This window comes from Erpetoichthys calabaricus, chromosome 8 (assembly GCF_900747795.2).
Source record: "Erpetoichthys calabaricus chromosome 8, fErpCal1.3, whole genome shotgun sequence".
Classification (NCBI taxonomy): Eukaryota; Metazoa; Chordata; class Cladistia; order Polypteriformes; family Polypteridae; genus Erpetoichthys; species Erpetoichthys calabaricus.
In genome coordinates, this window is record NC_041401.2 from 29,081,896 (window position 1) to 29,102,966 (window position 21,071).

Below are 21,071 nucleotides of genomic sequence, written 5' to 3' on the forward strand. Positions count from 1 at the left end.
GGGCGGTCGCCCCCACGTGGTCTAAGGAGGGCGTAAGCCCTCTTCCGGTCCTCCGGGGCGTCCCGGCCGGGTCAGCCCCCCCAGCCACCTGCGACAACTGATATAGCACATTGCTGCACCCACCATACAATGAACCACCCCAGAATCCTAAATTAGGACCCAAGTGCAGCCGTGCAACAGGTGACACCTCAGCACCACACTAGTTTGAACAGAATGGAACAGTGTTCCAATCCTGCCACCAACCACCAAGTTTTCTCTGGAAGTTGGAGGACCTGCTTGCAGAACTCCAGAGAAGCCGTTTCAAAATATTAAAAAACTCAAGCTTGGCTGAAACTTCATCTTTCTGGACAATGATCCCAAACACAAGGACAAATTAACTTTAGAGTGATTCAAGGACAAAATGAAACGTTGGCCATCATATAATAGCCAAATCAAAGCTCTTATTTCAATCCAGTTGAGCATATGTGGCATTATTTGAAAATTGCAGTGCATAAGCATCATCCGATTAATCCAAATCACCTGACCAAGTCGTCTTGGAAGAATTGGCCAAAATCTCTCCCGAACAGAGTGTAAAGCTGGGACATACTTAACCCCAAAAGAGTTGTTTAAAAACGGTGGAGATCCTAAATTTAAATTGTGCGGAAGGAATACTTATTCAAACAGCATTTTTTTCTTTATTTTCTTTCTTAGATTTTTCTGACATAAAACAATGTAAAATGAAAAACATAATTTCAAGTTTAAATGGTTTGATTAAAAAAAATCACGGAGAGCAACCTTTCAGTGTAGGAATTATTACTCAGTAAAATAAGAGAATTGGTCAAAAGACAGAATACTTTTGTATGGCACTGTACTTTACCATACATGATAATAACACTATGCAGTGGCACAGTGATTATCATTGTTGCTGTGTGATTTCAGTGTCTTGGATTTGAATCCCACATCTGGTCACGGCCTGTGTCAAGTTTGTCTGCTCTGTTTGTATCTTTGCTGTATTTTCCCCGCATGCTCCTATTCTGTAGTCACTTCATAAAGGCATGATTTTAGGTGAGAATGGTGAGTCTACATTGGCTCAGGTGGATGTGAGTATGTGTAAATAGACAATGTAATTCAGTTGTGCCCCACTCAGAGTTGGTTCCCAAAGTTTCTGAGGGGACCTATGATACCCAACACACCTAACTCGGTTTAAGTAATGTTTTGTGTTAGGTTACTTTTAATTTTTAATCTTTACACTTCATCTTTCAGGAAAATGTTGGAATAGCGTGTTCTGTGCTTGGCATCATGAAGTGTGCTTGCATGTGAGTGTGCCACTTGATGAAATGGTGTCCTGTCATAGGTTGGTTCCTACTTATTCAAGAACTGAGGTTATACCCATGGAGGATATGGGGGAAAAATGAATAGAAGAAGTATCATGAGTAAGCAAAGATGCAATAAAAATAGTGCCCATCTTAACAGTGGACGAATTGACTCTTGTAAGTAAAATGGTCTGGCTTTAACTTGAAAAGATTTTTTAAAAATGACTAAGCTTGAAATGCATATGAATGCCTGCATATATGAAAGGAAAGTTATATTTTTCACTTGTGACCTGAGCTTAAATGTTGAAAATTTCTCCTTAAAACTGTTTTATGTCTTGCAGGTAAAGGAAGGTTCTTCCGTTTGCGGCTACCCGGACTGAGACTGCTAGGTACTGCTAAACAGTCACTTCCACAGGAGGACCCAGATGCAGTCATGGTAGATACTCCAAAACAAAGTGATGACTCCGTTGCCATGAAACACTTCAAAACCCCCACAAAGGAAAGTTGCTCCCCTTCAGATGCAGATGATACAAAAGCATTAATAGGATCCAGTCCGTGCCCAGCTTTGGTTAACATTTCAGGACCTCTTGATCATTCATCACCCAAACAGCAATGGGACAAGTTATATCCGGACATGCTGGAGTCAAGGGCATGTCTCAGTCATGCCAGATCGAAGGAGAGCATTTGCAGCATGAGACGAGCTTCTTCAGTTCATGATATTGAAGGCTTTCGTGTCAACGCAAAGAGTGTGTTCAGAGACAGGCATGCAAGCGAAGGTATGGTTATGACAAGACAAGTAAAATTATTTTTATTGCTAGGCTTCTCTAGGACTATTGAGTGCACAGCAAGAGCTATTTAGTTGTATCAAAAATGCATCAAAAGTGAACAAAAATAGCCTCGGCCTGAAAAATAAAACACCTTGTGCATGTATGTACCATGCATACCTCATGGTAAAAAAACAAAACCAACAGTAAAAAATAAAAAGTGACACTAGTAAGCTTCAGAGTAATATTAAGCATCTGAGCAAATAAAAAACAATCAGGAAAGCCATCTTCTTACTGAGTCAAAGAGCAAAGGGTGATAGTTAGACATAGCTGTGTAGTAGCGATAATGTCTGTCAGAATTGAAAAAGATCCTCAGGTAAAATCTATAGACAAAGTAAAGTTCAGATAAAATTAAATAGCAGCAAACAAATGTAAGTTTAGATGCAATTGTATAGTAATGATTTTGTTACCCACAGAAGTGAGTGATATCTTCAAAAAAGAACTACTGTATCTACAAGTACATCCATCCATCCATCCATTTTCCAACCCACTGAATCCGAACACAGGGTCACGGGGGTCTGCTGGAGCCAATCCCAACCAACACAGGGCAGGAACCAATCCTGGGCAGGGTGCCACCCCACTGCAGGACACACACAAACACACCAAGCACACACTAGGGCCAATTTAGAAATGCCAATCCACCTAACCTGCATGTCTTTGGACTGGAGGAAACCAGAGCACCCAGAGGAAACCCACACAGACACGGGGAGAACATGCAAACTCCACGCAGGGAGGACCCGGGAAGCGAACCCAGGTCTCCTAACTGCAAGCCAGCAGCGCTACCACTGCGCCACCATGCCGCCCCTACAAGTACATTTCAGATCAAATTATATAGTGGTGGTATTGTCACCCACAAACACAAAAGGGATCCTCACATTGGATACAGGCAAGGTGAAGCTGAGAAAGACTTAGTTTGCAGTGATAATGTTACCTGTAAATATAAATTATATTGTTATGGATGATTTTGTTGTAACAATGTTGTTTCCCACAAATACTAATGAGATCTACAAATAAAAAGATTAAAATAAGAAATTCAACTCCAATAACAGTTTAGGTAAACATGTAGTGGTGGTAATCTCACCAATGCAAATGATATCCTCAATTGTACCTTATAGCTAAACAATACTTCACTAGGGATAATGTTAGCCAAAAAAGTGCAAATGAGATCCTCACATATGAGTAATACACTGTGCATTAAAGATCAAATTGTGTTATAGTGTTAGAGTCACCCAAAAATACAAATGACACACTCAGACATGAGCGACAGTCAGCAGTTTAGACGTCTAACAATACAGTTCTGACGAAAGTGTGTGGCTCTTGCATTTTTACCCTTAAATACAAATAATAACCTCAAAAAAGAGCAATTAGACAGACCGCAGTTTGGATAGGATTGTGTAGCTGTGCTTGTGTCAACCATAAATACAAATTAGATCCTTCAATAAGGACAATTGCAGAGTGCAGTGCAGATAAAACTGTATAGCTGCGATAAAGACACCCACAAATACAAATGACATTCTAAACTAAGAGTGATAGAAATGCAGCTGTTTGGAAAGAATTGTTTAGCAGTATTAATGTCATCCAGCAATATAAGATCTTCAAATAAGAGCTGTTAGCAGTGTAGCTGAGATAAAGCTGTAGTAACATTATCTCTAAATAAAAATTATATCCTCAATTAAGAGTAATAAATGGGCAGCAATTCAGATAACATAATACCATAGTGACAAATACAAATTACATTATCTAATAAGAGCAGACTGCAGTTCAGGCAGGACTTTGTCATCCATAATTACAAATTCTTTTATTCAGTAAAACTGATACAAGATAATGTAACAAATACAGCTGTCTTGAATAGAGGTTGACATTACTCCTTTCTCCAAAACATTGTAAATGATTTTAAGTTGCCACTTCATGTACACTTGATCAGATGTTTTGTTTTACTTATTATTTTAGTGTTATTAATAATAATGCTTTGCCTTAATAGCCATTTTCCTTTCTTTTAAGATGACTGGTAAATAGGCATTTGTCCAGTTTAGTCAACTTACTTATTTCCGAAGATAAAACTGTAAAAACACTTTGATCATCCACAGTTGCTTTTTGTGTTTTGTTGCCCATTTCACCTATAAAATAATCTAAAGCAAAAAACACAATTTTGAAAAATACCAAAAATAAATATAGTTTCCTTGATATTTCTGAAATTTTGTGGGATCTCTATGGGGGAAGAGAGTCATTCCCTTTTCGAGGGTATTCAGCTTGCATTGGTTGTCAACCCTAAACTACTACCATTATGAGAAAGTGTGGGAGTGGGAGTGAATGTATCCTACAATGGATCACTAACCCAGCAATTATTGGTTATTGCCTTGTGCTTAGAGTTACCTTGGCAGGCTCAGACTCCCCAAACAACCCTGTATTACATTATATACATTCACAAAATAATGGATGGATTAATGAATAGGTAAAAAAAATGCATACATTGCCTCTCATAAGAGCAGAAGCAATGGAATTGCTGTAGCTGTAGGACTATTGCCTGAGAACACATCTTACATCCTAAAAGGTTTCAGCAAGTAAATAAACTAACTATAAACCTAGAAACATTCAGAGTCTATCTACTGAGGTAAGAACTATAGGAAAGTACATTCAATTGATTTGACATCACCCCTTAATCATTTTTGACTGGTGCACAGTTCAAAAGGACAGTAACCTAAATTATTGGCTCTTGCTACAGTGTCCAAATTGTTTATAACTTAATTTTGTCAAGAGCTGTGTAGTGTAAACTTGCAGAGCACTGGGTGTAAGTTTGCAATTTAGATTAGGGTCTTGTGATGTTAAATATCACTGCCAGCTCAGAGCATTTTACTTTAGGGTAATATTTAATGATTTGGTGACTTTACATTGAATATGTATTTGAGTGTGCCCTATGTGGAACTGGAATCACAACAACAACAACATTTAGTTCTGTAGCACATTTTCAAATAAGCAAAATAGTTCAAAGTGCTTTACAAGTTATCAAAAACGTAATTACATGACAATAAAACAAACTAAACTTAGATAAGAAAAATAATGCATAAATAGTATACAAAAAAGAAGTAATAATAAAATAAAAATACATTTTATTTATATAGCACCTAATGCACCCTTATATAAGACGGATATTTAATTAAGAGAAAAAGAAGTGGCAGAGTGGTGGCTCTGAGGCTAGGGATCTGCACTGGCAATCAGAAGGTTGCCGGTTCGAATCCCGTACAATGACAAAAGGGACTCTGCTCTGTTGGGCCCTTGAGCAAGGTCCTTAACCTGAAATTGCTAAGCGCTTTGAGTAGTGAGAAAAGTGCTATATAAATGCAAAGAATTATTATTATTATCCCCAAAATATAGAATTGCTTTTTTTAAATATCGAATTGTTTTTTAAGTGGCCAGGGTGGACGGAAAAAAAAAAACTCCAGTTAAGCTGTCACTGTTAATTTTCTTTTATACTTGTCTGAACAAGTGACATGCTGTCAAAGAAGTAGTTTTACCAGAAATCTCTAGCTGAAAAACTCAAGATCATAGCGACTTTTAGCCATTTGAAATGTAATGATAAACCTAGATAAACTCCTTTATCACGTCTCATTAATATTATGGCCACTTTTCCTGTCCCTGAGCCACTCTAGTCAGACTGCCATTCACCTTCAGCCAGTCAGCTTTAAGGTCCCCTGACATCATAAAAGAGGAAATTAGTGCTCAACCAGAGATATTCAGTCCTCCCCTCCATCATCGAGAACGCCCATACCCTATTTCAGAGGTGGAGTTTCACTGAATTATTGTCCAGTTTTCATGAAAATATGTACAACTGTTTTTCAGTGATGCCAATACAAACAGATATGTCACCTTTATTTATGTAGATGTACTGTAGGCGTGTTTCCCAGCTTTGTAAGGGTATTACTTCAAAAGTCTGCTGTAAAGTTAATGTAGCAAAAGTTATTGTGTTTAGACTAAATAAGACTGGTGTTCCTACTGCTGGGTTAAGATTGCTGGTTATCTTCACATACAACAAAAAATAGTGCAATGATAGTTTAGTGTTGAGAGATAACACTTGAAATGCTGAGTTGCAATAACTAACTCCAGAGACAATATTGCCATACTCATGGCAGCTTGGGGCCATGTAAAAATGTTTAGGGAAATGCTGGAGTAAAATGAAATGAATGGAAAAATACCCTGCTTGAAAGGCAAGGTTGCAAACCATTACATCACTATTGCACCCTGCCTGGTGCTGTCCTTCTGGTCATAGATAACATGATTATACTAGTATTTTATGCCACTCTTTCTTAGTTAAGGCTACCCCCTCGTAGTGCAAAGAAAGTTATACTGTACATCTGAAACATGACTTTGCACATCATCTTTATTTCATTATCATCCAGAGATGACTTCCTGGAGGAGTCTCCAGAGATGAAACATCAAGATTTGGGCTCAAGACTGGATTGGGCTAGAACTGTCTACATAAGCTTAATGATTGCTTCCTGTATTTACATGTTTGTGTTTGGTCATGCATTGTTATATAAACTAAACTCTTCTTAAACAGCTTGAATATATAAATTTGAGTTAACGGTTTGATCATGTGCCATTGAGCTCAGCAAAATTACCCATTATACATCAAACTATGTTCATGGGTTTTCTTGCTGAAGGGGTAACCTTACACTGCTTTTTCTGAAGAAAAGTTAGTTGATGCCATTTCATTTTTTTCGTTAGTATTGTGTGACAGAAAGATTTTACTCCAGTCTCTTTTAACAGCAGAGCAAATCTAAATTAAAAAAAAAACTTTTAATGCTATGTACACTTCCTGTGGAAACTGAGAGCTTTTTGTTTATAATTTGTTAGTTCCATCAAATGAGTTCATCAGGACATTGTAGCAAATGACAGCAAGCAAACTCTTCTTGGCCTTACTCCACGCTTGATATTTGTGATGACGAAATGAATATAATTTACTAATTCCGTTACAAGAAATTCAATAATACCTAGTCTTTTCAAAGTGTATATCATTGAACAAGGTCATTTTTGAGTGGCCACTACACTAGGAAATGGATTGTTTCACAGTACTGTGAAAGCATGAGGGCCACTTAAAATAAACACAGAATAAGCCACAGACATGTACTGCTAATTTCATAGCAAAATGTTTAGAAACTCTAATTTCTCTAATGCCTGCTTTATCTCATCATCATAAGAGATGGGTCAGGGCACAAGGAAAAAAAAATCACAAATAAACAACACAGGATTGCTTATTTACAGTGTAAATACTGTAAATAAATGCGCAGAACTCTGTTTTTATCCACCTCTTGGTCCTTTTTGTAATGCTGTTTAAATTTAACAGAAGTAGTTAATCAAGCTTTCCCCCTCTAACTTTTGACCATGATATTATATGTATGTTGCTTTATGTATATTACTTTGAGGGCAGGCAAGGGGATATAGCGGGCCCCACATTGGAGTTTGATATGTGCTGTTCTAACAATTTTATGACAATGTTTGTTTCAGCAGAGCAAAGTTGTATTAAATGAGCAGTCTATTAAAACTGGAATATTTTGATAGTCTTCAGTTATTTACAGGGTACACAGGTCCAGGAATCTGGGCTGTCTCTATCATTTGGACATCTGGTTACCCTAGTAAATTATACTGACAGTGACCTTGCTTGCATACTGTTATGGTTAAGAAAAATCATTTAACTTGCCTGTTATGGCATTAAAACACTGGGGGGAGTGAGATGGGGATGCACTGGTTCTCTTCTGCTTGGGCTCAAGCCACTGTGAAGACTTCATAAAGTGGAAACAACTTGCTTATGCAGAGATTTCCTCTTGTGCCAAGCTGGACTTGCCAAAGACTGGCTGTCGTCCAGCCCACATGTGTAAACAGCCAGTGACAGTGACTTCCTACCTGCACACGCAGTCTACTGGTGTTACATTAACTTGTATTGGGGATTCGTTTTGTAGCTGTTGGTGGTAAAAAAAGAGGAAAATATAAAAGTTGGTGTAACTTCTGTCAGGGTAAAATTGAAACAGTATTTCGTAGTTGAAGTCTCACAAAAGTTTTCTCCGTTTTAAGATTGACCAGTTCACAAATTTGGCAATGTTTTTCAATTGGAGATTTTGTAATTTTAAAATGGTGTACAGCATCTGTTTTAGATATCTCAATTAAACTGTCTTGAAAAATTTCCTTGAAGAATAAGTGTGCCACATTTCAGTAAATTTGGTCCACGGGGGCCTGAGTTGTTTCATGTTGTCAGACAGACAGACCCTAGTATCGCAATAGGTGCTTCATTCATTATACGTGAATGCACCTAAAAACACGTGAGAAAAATTACTGTATTAAAAATTTATGAGATCAAAGTCCAGAACAGTGCACTAACTATTGGGCAAATGCTGTTTTCCTTACAATGCTGCTCAAAATGGACTTCCCTATTGTTCTAAAACAGGGTATTGAGCTCTTATAGACATAGGCTTAATTCAGCAAATGAGGTACTTGTATTAAAAGTGAAAGCCGTCAGAAAAAGCAGAAATATGTTTCAATTAATTTTATTTTGGTATATCGCTCTGCACTGAGTGCAGATACAGAGTACTGTGAGAAGATCTTCAATAAAATGCAAGTATTGATTTTGCAAATTACTAAGTACAGAATTAGTACACGTAAAGACACAGATTTGTTAAAACACACAGAAAACAAAGCAGAAACTGATTAACATGAATGGAAACCAACAATTTTCTATCCATTAAATGATTGTTGAGCTATTTCCAGTTGACACTATTCAGGGTACATCCATCCATCCATTTTCCAACCCGCTGAATCCGAACACAGGGTCACGGGGGTCTGCTGGAGCCAATCCCAGCCAACACAGGGCACAAGGCAGGGAACCAATCCCGGGCAGGGTGCCAACCCACCGCAGGACACACACAAACACACCCACACACCAAGCACACACTAGGGCCAATTTAGAATCGCCAATCCACCTAACCTGCATGTCTTTGGACTGTGGGAGGAAACCGGAGCGCCCGGAGGAAACCCACGCAGACACGGGGAGAACATGCAAACTCCACGCAGGGAGGACCCGGGAAGTGAACCCGGGTCCCCAGATCTCCCAACTGCAAGGCAGCAGCGCTACCCACTGCGCCACCGTGCCGCCCCTATTCAGGGTACAGTGAATATTAAAAGGGCATATTGTAAAGAAGAATAAGAAATAAGTATTCAATGTATTGTCATTCTATAACCTTAATAAGTCAAATATTGAATGTGGTTGGAAATAGGGTTGAGTTGGATGTCCGTGGCTGACAAAATGAACAGAAGGAAATTCAAGAAGCACCAACTTCAGTTTTAGTTTTTAAAAATGATTTGTGTTCTGTAGATCTAACTAGAAGATGTTTTTGAATTTGTTTCATGTGTATTTTTTTCTGATCTCGCCCCACATGCTAATAATAAATAAAGGGTTCCTGAGAGAATGATTCATTTTTAAAAACAAGACACCCAGTATTAAGTGTCCCTATGTTTAAAAAAATAGTCATCCCTTAGAATCTTTAATCAGTCACACACTTTGCTATAACTATGTATCACGCCTTTACATGACTATGAAGGATTTTAACCCAATTCCTCCATCACATCTTCCATCAAAGCTGCAACTTTTGAGGACTTCCTAGATGGCTTCTGTCACAACATTTCTGTGAGGTTTAGTTGAGTGTCAATCGCATCATGTAATTTCTTCCTTTGTAGTTATGTAGTAATTTTGCTTAGCAATGTTTGGGGTCATTGTCTACCTTCTTCACCCTGTTTCTCTTGATTGCTACCTGATGGAGACATAGATTCCTGTTTTGTGCAACTCTACAGTTCAGAGCAGAGTTTATATTTCTTTTAAAGGTGATGAGTTATTACGAACTTCATCACATCATCATGCTACAACTATCGACAACTGATACAATTTTAGATTGTTTTTCTGGAAGGCAGTGTTTGGTTTTCAACAGTCATAACTTAATCATGATATTTCAATTAGTTTCAGACTATTTTAGATTGCATATTAGATTGATTAAAAGCTGTGCACTTGCCCAGTTAGTGAATGAGTAGGTCATGTTCTGTGATGGACAGGCGTCTAGACTGCCACATTACACTCTGGGTCACCATAACTGCACAACAAATCAAATACATGAGCAAAACTGAATTTCATAATTAACCTTTTATTTAAAGTAACCAGAGGAGGCAAAATATGATATTGTGATCCTTTGAAAAGTTCAATTTCTTTTTTTTTCAGTTTGTTATTTTGTATCTGTTGCTTCCTATATTTCTTATTTTATTTTCCTTTCCCTTCCAACATGACTTTGCTGCTTTTCAGACAATGGTCGCAATATCAAAGGTAAAAAAAATAAAAAAATAAAATAAAATAAATCCCTTTTGTCCTTTTTGGTTACCTCTTGCCTGCTGCATGATGAGTTGTTTTTAATTTGTTATGATTATTTTTCAATTGTTTTTAATGTATTACTGATATTTTTTGCTAACTTTTAAAGATATACTACCGCAGGAAAATTGTAGATCTGCACAAAATCTCTGGCATGATGTTTTGGATGCATATGTATTTTTGTTATAATAATACTAATAATTAAAAGCTCATCCAAAATATCTGTCCTTTCATTTTTTATAAAAACCTGCACTTTTCCTGCTGGACAATGGAATGTAGTGAAGCACACAGATGGTAATATATAATTACATGACCTAATGGGCTTTAATCAAGACGCATGAACAAGTGACTTGTACAAAGCAGAACCTGCTTCATGGTGTTTGGTTGCATCTGGACTGGCAAATTATTTTATGTGCATTTATAGCAATTGTGTGACCAATGAGCAATCAAGCATGTATTGCTGAGAAGCCAATGATATGAGTGTTTTATTTGTTTTGTTGGTTTTTGTTTTGATTTGTGTGTGTATGTGTGCTCTTTAGAGAATAACAAATGCTGGCCACAGTTTGATATTTTCATAGAGGTGAGCAGAAACCAAGGACACAACCCTCTCTGCTTGAGTCAGGGATTCGTTTCTAAATTCTCATTATGAGCAAGACTTTAGATGAATGATCAAAATTAAATTGCACAAATAATTTTAAAGAGGCAAATCCCAAGTGGAATGGCAGCAACAAAATATAGGTTGGACTAATGATTAACATTTTGTGTACCAATACAATAAACTCTATGCCCTTTCTCTTTACATTTTCCCCTTTCTGTCTCCTAAAAAAATAGTTTCCCGTTCCTGGATGGCAGGGGGTATGGCTTTGAGCTTTTTCTATGTTTCTTTAAAGATCAGCATGAAATTTGTTTCATTTTCATTTTTTCTTATAATTTATGCATCTGTTTTCTTTGGCTATGCTTATAACAACTATTACAAGTTATGCTCCTGCAAAAATAATCTATCTATCTAACAGAGTTACTTTATCTATCTATCTATCTATCTATCTATCTATCTATCTATCTATCTATCTATCTATCTATCTATCTATCTATGTTTCTGTGTTTATACAGTATCACATATACACCAATATATCTGTATATGAAAATAATATAAATAATGTTTTTGAGTCAGTGGTGTTTATTAAATTGATCAAATAGTTGTGCATCCATATGCAGCAGCAACAGGCACTCTTCAGCATTGTGCTTATTATATTCATCCACCAAGTCAATGTATCCATTTTAAAGCCTGTTTAAATTAATTTCAAGGTCACTGGAACTGGACGTGCTTATAATACTTCCTACTAAATGTTTTTGAATTAAGCTGCAAATTGTTTCTATGGCATTTTTCATTATTGATATTTGTGTAGTATGCAAAGTTGTATATAGAATTCAAGGTCATTATTTTTTCCTGGGCCCAAACTTAGATTAAATGTATTAAAAAGAAGATGGAAAATTGTTTTACTTTTAACCCATTGCCATCAATATTTCTTAATTTACAGCCAAACATTGGCAAATTTTAATGGAGTACAGCACAGCATAAGCCAAATTGAATCTGTTTAATAAGTTACAAAGAAACATAAAACTAGCTCAGCTATTTTAATTTCATTCCACATCAGAAAATAAAACTGTATCTATATATTTTAATCTTCATATGTGTGCATCTCCAAATGTCCATCTTCAGTAATATTATGTTTCAACCTCAAGCTAGTAATTAGCTCTTAATTCTGTTCCATGCTTAGCTGCCAATACATCAAAGGAATTGTAACCTTTCACATATCAGCATGTGAGGGAATGGCTTCTGATGGTTTTCTCTCCTATTATAAATTATTTAGGTGTACACTTTTGATGGGTTGATACAGTGATTGGTACCGCTGCCTTATATCCTCAGAGTCCTTGCTTCAAACCCTAGTTCCACCAGTTTTCCCCCCATCTCAAAGAGCTGCACGTTATGTAAACTGGTGATTTGGTTGACTCACTTGAACCAAATGCTACTGTTACACTCCATCTCCCCTTAACAGTCACATGGAATAAGTGTGTTTAGAAGCTGGATGGATACACGATTTTGGAATACATTATGAAAGATGTAAATGAACCTTAGTGTTTTTTCCATAATGCTATAAGCAATCAAGTGTTTCATTTATTTATACCAATATAAAGACAGCATACTAATTAGATTATGTAATTTAATTATTGCAGAATGAATAATCATATTATGCATTTCACAAGACTAATGATATTAAACAAAATACAGCATATATCTACATTTGATACTGTTTATGTGAGCTATTATTAGGCATGCATTTAAATAAGCTATCTTAAGTCATTAATGGCATGGTGGCATATCTGGTCTTACAGATCATTTGTCCAGGTTTCAAATCCCATGGCTAGGCATAGTCTGTGTGTAGTTGTTTTAGAATTCCATTATTATATGTTCTGATTTGTGTTCTTAATTTCCTTCCTGCCTAATATTATAGTTATTTTCATTTTTATTTAGCCAATCCTATTTTTTGGGATGCCCCATTTACTGCATTTCATCTCTGGACTGTTTACTGTTGACACTTTGTTGTTAGAATTATTCATCATTATTGTGCTCATTATTTTCATTGTTACCATCAGTTTTTTCCATTGCTAGTTTGATGTCACCAGACTGGTTTTAAAGACCAGTAACAGCAATGTTGTGATTGCTGACACAAAATAGCCAAAGTGAGGTGCAGCTTTAAAAGATAAGCCACGGAGCAGACCTGACCCACCAGCTTACCCAGAAAAGGTGCTCTCATGGTCAACCTAGTGCCTACTCCCTAGGCTGGCTTTATGGGCTTTACCTTACTAAGTTCAAAATGTCAAAAAATAATCAGAAGGCCCTAAAAAAGAAGGGGGTGAATGTCCACCTTTGGCTTGTACAAGAAGGGCAAAGAAAGATATACTTCCAAACTTGAAAAAAAAACAACAACATTTCTCAAAACAGCAAAAATAAGCAAAATAATTTATCTAAAAGGCATTCCTGAGCAACAAAATCACAAGTAATCCAATAAATAAAATCCAAAGACCAGTGCAGAGAAGTAAAAAATAACAGAGAAACAGAATAAAACAGAAGGCCAATACTTCAAGCTAATAAACCATAAAGGACTGCATTTCCCACAGTTCTTTTTAGGGCTGGGGGCTGTACCTCAATGCAGGTGAACAGGTGGCCCAGCTTCTTGGGGAACCACCCACAAAGTACATAAGAAATAGGAGAACTGCAAGACACCCACAAATATTAAACAATAACCAGACAGAATAGCAATAACAAAGTATACACAATTAAACAAACAATAAATGAACAGAACAATATTATAAAAAACAATGGAAAACAATGAATGACAATGAAAGAGCAACAAAGTAGGAAGAAAACTTCATCTATTACTCATTTAGTCTTATGTAACAGGACCTTTATTAAATGTTGCTTTTGGACTTCATAACACTTACAAAGCATCAGTAGCGGCAGAGCTCTGATGAGGGACAGTGGTGCCAACTACATCTGGGCACATTAAATGCAATTAGCAAATTCCCTCACCAAGGTCCCTGCAGTCACATGGCTTTGCCACAGCACGCTCCCCCACCCACTGAGCATAAGCCACGCTGTTTTTATTACCAAAATTTCTGCACCTTCATAGACCCCAAACTCACTTTACTAGAAGGTTTTCAAACATCTAGAACACAATGAAAAATTCAATCCAATAGAATTCTACACCCTGGATGAGCACCAGTTCATTGCAGAGCCCACTCACACACACAATGACACAAACTCAGGGCCAACAGCCCTGAGTGACAGCCACCAATTAACCTAATACACAATTGTTTGAGGGGATGGGCAGAAAGCCTATGCAGATTCACAAAAAATGTTCAGTCTCAAAAAAGACAGCAACTTTTGATTCATACACAGGACACTGGTCCATAAGGCAATGGCACTAACCACCATGCTGTCTAAATAAAATTCTTAAAATGTGTAAAATGTGAATGAAAAAGTTATTTTAATCCCTCATTTCTGCACTTTATCTGTGTAGAAAACTCTGAAATTTTTACTTAATGACATGGTGTGATATTTCTTATACTACTTTGGTCGAATCTAGCAGTAGTAACCATTAAACCAGAAAAAAGGCTTTGATAAAATTATTTGCATCACCATCTAATTAACTGAACAGCCATTAGAAAGCATGAGTGCCTGTAAACACTTCTTGTTAATATCAAGTTGCTCGTCTTATCTTTAAAAAATGTACAGAAACTAAATAAAAATTCAGCAGAAAGATAAGGCTAAAATACTGAAAACAGACTGTAAACATATTTGACCATAAATTTACAAAGAACTTAACTTTTAAAAAAGCTCCAGCATTTAGATATGCAACTAATCTGATCTAAATAGACACCAGAAATGGCTCAATACAACCTGCAGACATTTTGGTGGTACTAATCCTTAAAGTGGTTACTGTTTCCCTGACTACTAAAAATACCTTTTAATTTTACTCTGTTGCTAATGAAAACTTTAGTGGAAACAATGGTGTTTGCTTCTTATAGTTGAAGATTTGTTGAAAAAGTGTATTTGTTCAAATCCTGGTTGTCATGGATAATCATTTTTTTTACTGTTTCCTCTTTAATAAATGTTCTGGAAATGACCAGTTGGCACAAAAAGAATAGCAGATTCAAGTTAAATAATAATGTTGCAGACCAGAGGAAGTCAAAATTTTTTAAATCAACCCAGATATATCACCTTATTATATTGGTGCCTTTCTTGTCTGATGTACATTAAATACATTATATGGACAGAAATTAAAGGTGGACTTTGATTATAGATAGATGTTAAAGGCACTATACACAACAGATTGTAGGCACCTATATGATAAATAAAGAGATATAAAATGTACTCTATACAATTAGTAGGAAGGGGATTATATACAAATAAATGTTTATTCATTGGCAGTGCACTAATTCTTTCTAACATTCTGTAAAAGTGAAAGTCCCAAACATCTTGAATTACCTGATCAAAATTTAGAACTGCAACTGAGATAAGTAAACTAAAGAATTAAAATTCTATGACCTTTCACTGGTTTATTCTTTACATTTCAGGGCCTTTCAATCATATAAAGTCCAGTCTCCTTGGTTCCACTTCAGATTCAAACCTCAACAAGTACAGCACAATAAATAAAATCCCTCAAATTACCTTAAACTTTTCTGACGTAAAAAATGAGAAGAAGACATCATCGCCTCCTTCTTCTGAGAAAACTATTATTGCTCCCAAAGTCAAAGACAGGACTCACAATGTCACAGAGAAAGTTACACAGGTAAGAGCTCTGCCTGAACTATTTTTATTTTGTTTGTTGAACCCTTTCATTCCCCAAATCCTCCACCATAGATGCTGTTTTGCTAGTTGTGTATTTTATATGTTACTTTCTGAAAGTGACAGAATTTTTTATGCCTTTATATATTAGAATGTTCAATTGCTGCATGGTATATTTTACTTGATTGTGTGGTTTAAAGAGTGCTGCTTCTGTTTAGATAGCCAAAACGTTTTCAGTTTAAATGACACTTGGCAAACTATTTGAGTTGGCTTCACCTGATTGGATGATAGTGCTGGGTATCGTTCATCTGTGTGTGTTCTTACCTACCTGTCCAATTCAGGGAGTACATGAGATATACCCACCTTGAATGGCACACAATCGATAACAGGGCACACTAATGCACACACCTACACTGACTCAGACCATACCAGTTTGTCAAGACTGGTAGAGTCAAGATTAGCATTTACATCTTTGGGATATAGAAGGGAACTAGGAGTACCCAAAGGTTAGTCCAAACAGACTTAGGGAGAACATGTACAATTTCATCAGACACTTTCCAGGCCACAACAGAGCCACTGTTGCACACTCATATGAGCCCAATTTTGATTCAGCACCCAAAAAAACACAAACATCTTTTGGGATATAGGAATAAACCAGAGTACCAGGAGACAGATGCATATTAACAAACACTGTGTCGTGCCATTTGTGCTGAACTGCTTTGGCATCCTAAGGCAGTGTTTTTCAACTAGTGTGCCTCAAGATTTTGTAAAACATATTAATTAAAGAATTCTTTAAAGAAATATGACACAAAAGAAGTCTACAACGCAAATTTATACCATTTTATATGATTTATATATTTATATAATTTAATAATATACTGTATGTGAAATATAGAGCAATAAATGTGTAGTTTCATGCATTTATAACCAGTTTACATTTCTTGACCAATTAAAAATTTGTATACTAAAAATTATTTTGTATAATCAATTTATATGAACATTTACTTCAATAATATACACACTATGTTTATGTTGCATTCACACCATGCTGTAACGTAATTATTGCAATGAATGAATCTTATTGTCGAGCACATCTAGTGTTCTTATTAACCCCCTACTATGCTGCAGCTGAATTTGATCATGCATACACACGTATAATGATAATAATAATAATAATCTTTACATTTATACAGTGATTTTGTCACTGCTCAAAGAACTGTGCAAAAGCACATAGGGAGGACCTGGGACACAAACCTGTCATCGCTTTAGTCCAAGGCAGCAGTGCTACCACTGTGCCACCTGCTCAAAATACAAGTGAATGCATCTGATGATTTTGAGCATTATTTTTTTTATTACAAAGTACCATAAATAAATAGTTTAAAAAGATTTTTTAAAAAGCTACTTTGGAGCAAAAAGTGTAGGTAATTACTATCATTATTATTTTTTATTTTTTTGTAAATCAATCAAATTTATACCTTTTTTTGTCAGATCAGCAAAAAATATTATTTTTGGTGGGCTGCAGAATTGTAGTAATTCGTTATGTGAGATGAAAAAGGTTGAAAATCGCTCTCCTAAAGAAATACCAGACACACTTAATTCTTTTATTTCTGAAAATAAGTAAACCATGTTAGCAGTTGCACAGAGTATTCAGCACATAACAGAAAAGTAAAATTGGAGAGTGATTTGCTACAAAGAAAATGCAAAAAGAAATTTAGCATTTATAATAAAGCAGTTAGAGAGAGATACAGTATGAAAGGTTCTACATAAGATAAGATACTGTAGGTAGGCAAGAAAAGTCAAGTATTATAAACAGCAATGTGCTACAAAGAATAACAGTACTGAAGGAAATTAACCATTTTCCTCCATAGCTCGTATAAGGTATATAAAGACATTTAACATTTGCTCTCATGAGGTCACTGCAAACTGGATATTTCTAAATGACTGAAAGCTGTCATACTTTTAATTGTTACTAACGTACTTTTTCTTCTATGATTTCAAATCTAATATCTAGATTTGGCTTTATTGAAAATGTCTTATTTAACTGAATTGCATTTGTTTTTTTTTTAATTCTCAGGCTATTTAGTAAATCAAACCGATAGAAGTAGGTTCTAACAAAAATATGTTTTTCTCATATGATGTAAACTGTTTGTTTTTAGAATTTTGGTGTAAGTTTTTAACCTGTCTTGTCTTGTTTTATTTCTTTCTTCTGTTATTGGATGCAACTAATATGGCAAATTTCATGTTTTCTTAAGTAAACTAAATAAAAAACCTTAAGCCTTAAATCAGGTATTTAGCTATGCATTCCAACCCTGCTTTTAGCTATTTGCTGTTAACTCGTTTGGTATAAGACCCAACTAAATCCCCCAGGAGTCTATCTTGTGTCTCAGAACTCCCCAACTACTATCAAAAGGACTAAAGATTGTAAAACTGACTTCTAAATCGCAGAAGCAAATCATCACATTAATATAAGACTAAGAGTCTACCTTTTTTCTAGTGAAGGCTCTTCTAATGAATAATGCTAGGGATTGAGAATGCTTTCTGAAGGCAAAAAAAAAGCTAATCATTGTAGCACCTTCATTTTAACGAAGAAGATCCTCTTGACATTTGGAATTACTAGGCAATATCATCAGACTACAGGCAGCAATAAATCAAGGCACAATGCAGAATTGGTCTAAATACAGAAAGTAAAGTATTATGGTATGATGATTTATATATAAATGAGAAAGTGTTGCAGGTATGGCCATGAGGGGATAGGTGCTGAAACAGATGGTGCTTGGAATCTATAAATATTATTTAGACAAATACGATTGTGTACTTCCCCTTAGGATTTTGGTAAATAGGGCTCAAGAAGAGGTTTTGCAGGGAGAAGGGAAAGAGGAGAGGAATGCCAAGGAAAAAGGCAGGTAGAAGTAAAAGGGGAAGTGTCCGAAACATGCAATTAATTCATTTCTGTGCCTTTCTGTTGTTTGGATGGTTTATGAATTTATATGAATGGTAATTTACTGTATATTTGGTGTCATTATCTTGTTATTTATTGTGATTGTTTATATGGGTGCCACCATTTAGGAGTATTGAATACTGTGCTTGCTAAAGGACATCCTTCACACATTACATGACATTATGATTTGTATACTACAGTATAAAGGAGGGTTGCACACATTGAACAGCATTGCAACTTTAAGAAAAAATATGATATAGGACTTGATTCTGGATGTTGTTCTTGAAGTTTATGTTTCAGAATTTCAAGATTAGTGTCACTTCTTGAATTTGTGATATTATGGATAAGGAGTTAAATAGCCAATACAATAAAAACTGAATAAAGCTCAATGGGGAAAAAACTCAAGGCTTTGCATCTTGATGCCCCCACATTTTCCCGAGGCTTAGAAACTGTGTGTCAGAAATGATGGTGTATAATACTAAAGCACCTCAGGGAATTGTCCTGTCTCTCTTCCTGTTTACCCTCTACACAGCAAACTTCCTGTAAAATACCAGAGCTTGCCATCCATAGAAAATTTCAGATTACTCCTACATCATAGGCAACGTTAATAATGGAGACAAGTCAGAGTACTGGAAGGTTATGAAGAACTTTGTCTTGTGGAGCAGGGACAACAACCTGCAACTCAACATCAGCAAGACAAAAGAGTTGGTGGAGGACCTCCAGCATGTCAAGAAGCCTCTGAGACCAGTGTCCATTCAGTGGAAGGACATGGAAGTGTTGCAGTGCTCTAACTACCTGGGGGTTTAAACAACAAACTGTACTGGCCTGAAAACACAGTAGTGTTGTACAAGAAGGGCCAGAGCAAACCCTACTTGCTAAGGAGACTCCAATCTTTGGATGTGTGCAGCAAGCTGATGAAAATGTTCACTCAGACCAAAGTAGCCTGTGTGGTGTCCTATGCTGCAGTCTCCTTGGGAAGCAACTTGAACTCAAAGGATGCACAATGCCTGAACAAATTTATGAGGAAAGCCTGCTCCATCACAGAGCTAACCCTGTACATATTGGAAGCTGTTGTGGAAAAGACAATAGTGGCAAATCGTCATGAAAAATTGCCTCCATTCCCTCCAGGATGTGCTGCCTTGGAACACTTTTAACCACAAGTTCTTTCCACCATGTTGTGCTAAGAAGTGGATCTGTTTTGCCCACTGCTATTAGGCCTTTCAATGCTTCATCCCAATATACTCTTAGGTTTATTTTGAAATATTTGTACATTATACATTTATTTATTGATTGACTGATTGATTGTGTGCATTATTTGTCCTGTGAGTTTGTATATTTCTGATGCTGTATGCATCTAAATTTCCCCTTGGGATTAACACTAGAATCTCTGAAGCCTACAAAAACACTCTTAATCCCGGGCCACCTTAAATTCCTTCGCACCTCTCCATAAGCATCTTTTGTTTTACAAATGTATCGATCAGCACAAGCAACAAGCAGCCTGCTATCCCATCCCCCCACCACCGCAGCTCAAAGCTCTGTATCTGTGTGTGAGGTTCCTGGAGTTGTATAGGGTAAATAATATATTGTTATTTGGAACACATGCGTTTCATGTGTGTTCTGTGTCTACAATTATCTGTGTAAGTGTAGGATGAAAGTAAATGCGATGCAAGAAATGCTGAACACATACCTAAAGCAGAAACTTTATCGGTGTTATACTGATAATGAAGTGTATAATGTGTGAAGACTTTAGTCGAAATATCAAATAAACACGTCCGCTTTTATTCAACAATATAACCAAAGTAAAAAAATAAATCATTCAATTTACATGTTGGTGTCAATGAGTTAAAAACCCAAGCTCAAATGCCAATCGAAGGAAAGTTGATATGTCTTCTTGAATGGTGCACAGGTAAGAACTGCTGCCTTACAACCAAAAGGTTTTGGGTTCAAGTCCGGGTGCTGTGTGTTTTGAGTAGTGAGCTGCTTTTATTATTACTATGATATAATAAAAACATACATTTGATCTGAGTCGGCTACATGTAAAAGCTAGCACTTGTTTCTTTATTATTCAGTTTTATTCTGTCAGTAATGTTCACATGGTACAATGAACTTGCCTCTCCCTCTGTGAGTTGATGACATTTATCTCCATTCTTTTCACAAGAGCAGAGATGACCACAGTTGCTGCTGTGGTTGATGCCTGCCCAGAACTGTTTGCTGTACCGGTAATCAAAGAAACAATGTCCCATGACCACTATCAGACAACCATGCAGCA

The 21,071-nt window shown here is 36.3% G+C and overlaps 1 protein-coding gene across 3 annotated transcripts in view; it reads left to right on the forward strand.

Annotated features, from left to right (window-relative positions):
* The window catches only part of LOC114655421 (potassium voltage-gated channel subfamily H member 7-like), a 431,541-nt gene that overhangs the window by 214,011 nt on the left and 196,459 nt on the right, over positions 1-21,071 (forward strand). Inside the window, exons 4-7 of one of the 3 annotated variants that reach the window (XM_051931419.1) lie at positions 1,634-2,068; positions 10,452-10,472; positions 11,346-11,369; positions 15,654-15,868. In XM_051931419.1, the coding sequence (XP_051787379.1) occupies positions 1,634-2,068; positions 10,452-10,472; positions 11,346-11,369; positions 15,654-15,868 (695 nt within the window). The remainder of the gene's footprint in view (positions 1-1,633; positions 2,069-10,451; positions 10,473-11,345; positions 11,370-15,653; positions 15,869-21,071) is intronic. The other 2 variants (XM_028806393.2, XM_051931420.1) reach the window with 2 other exon arrangements.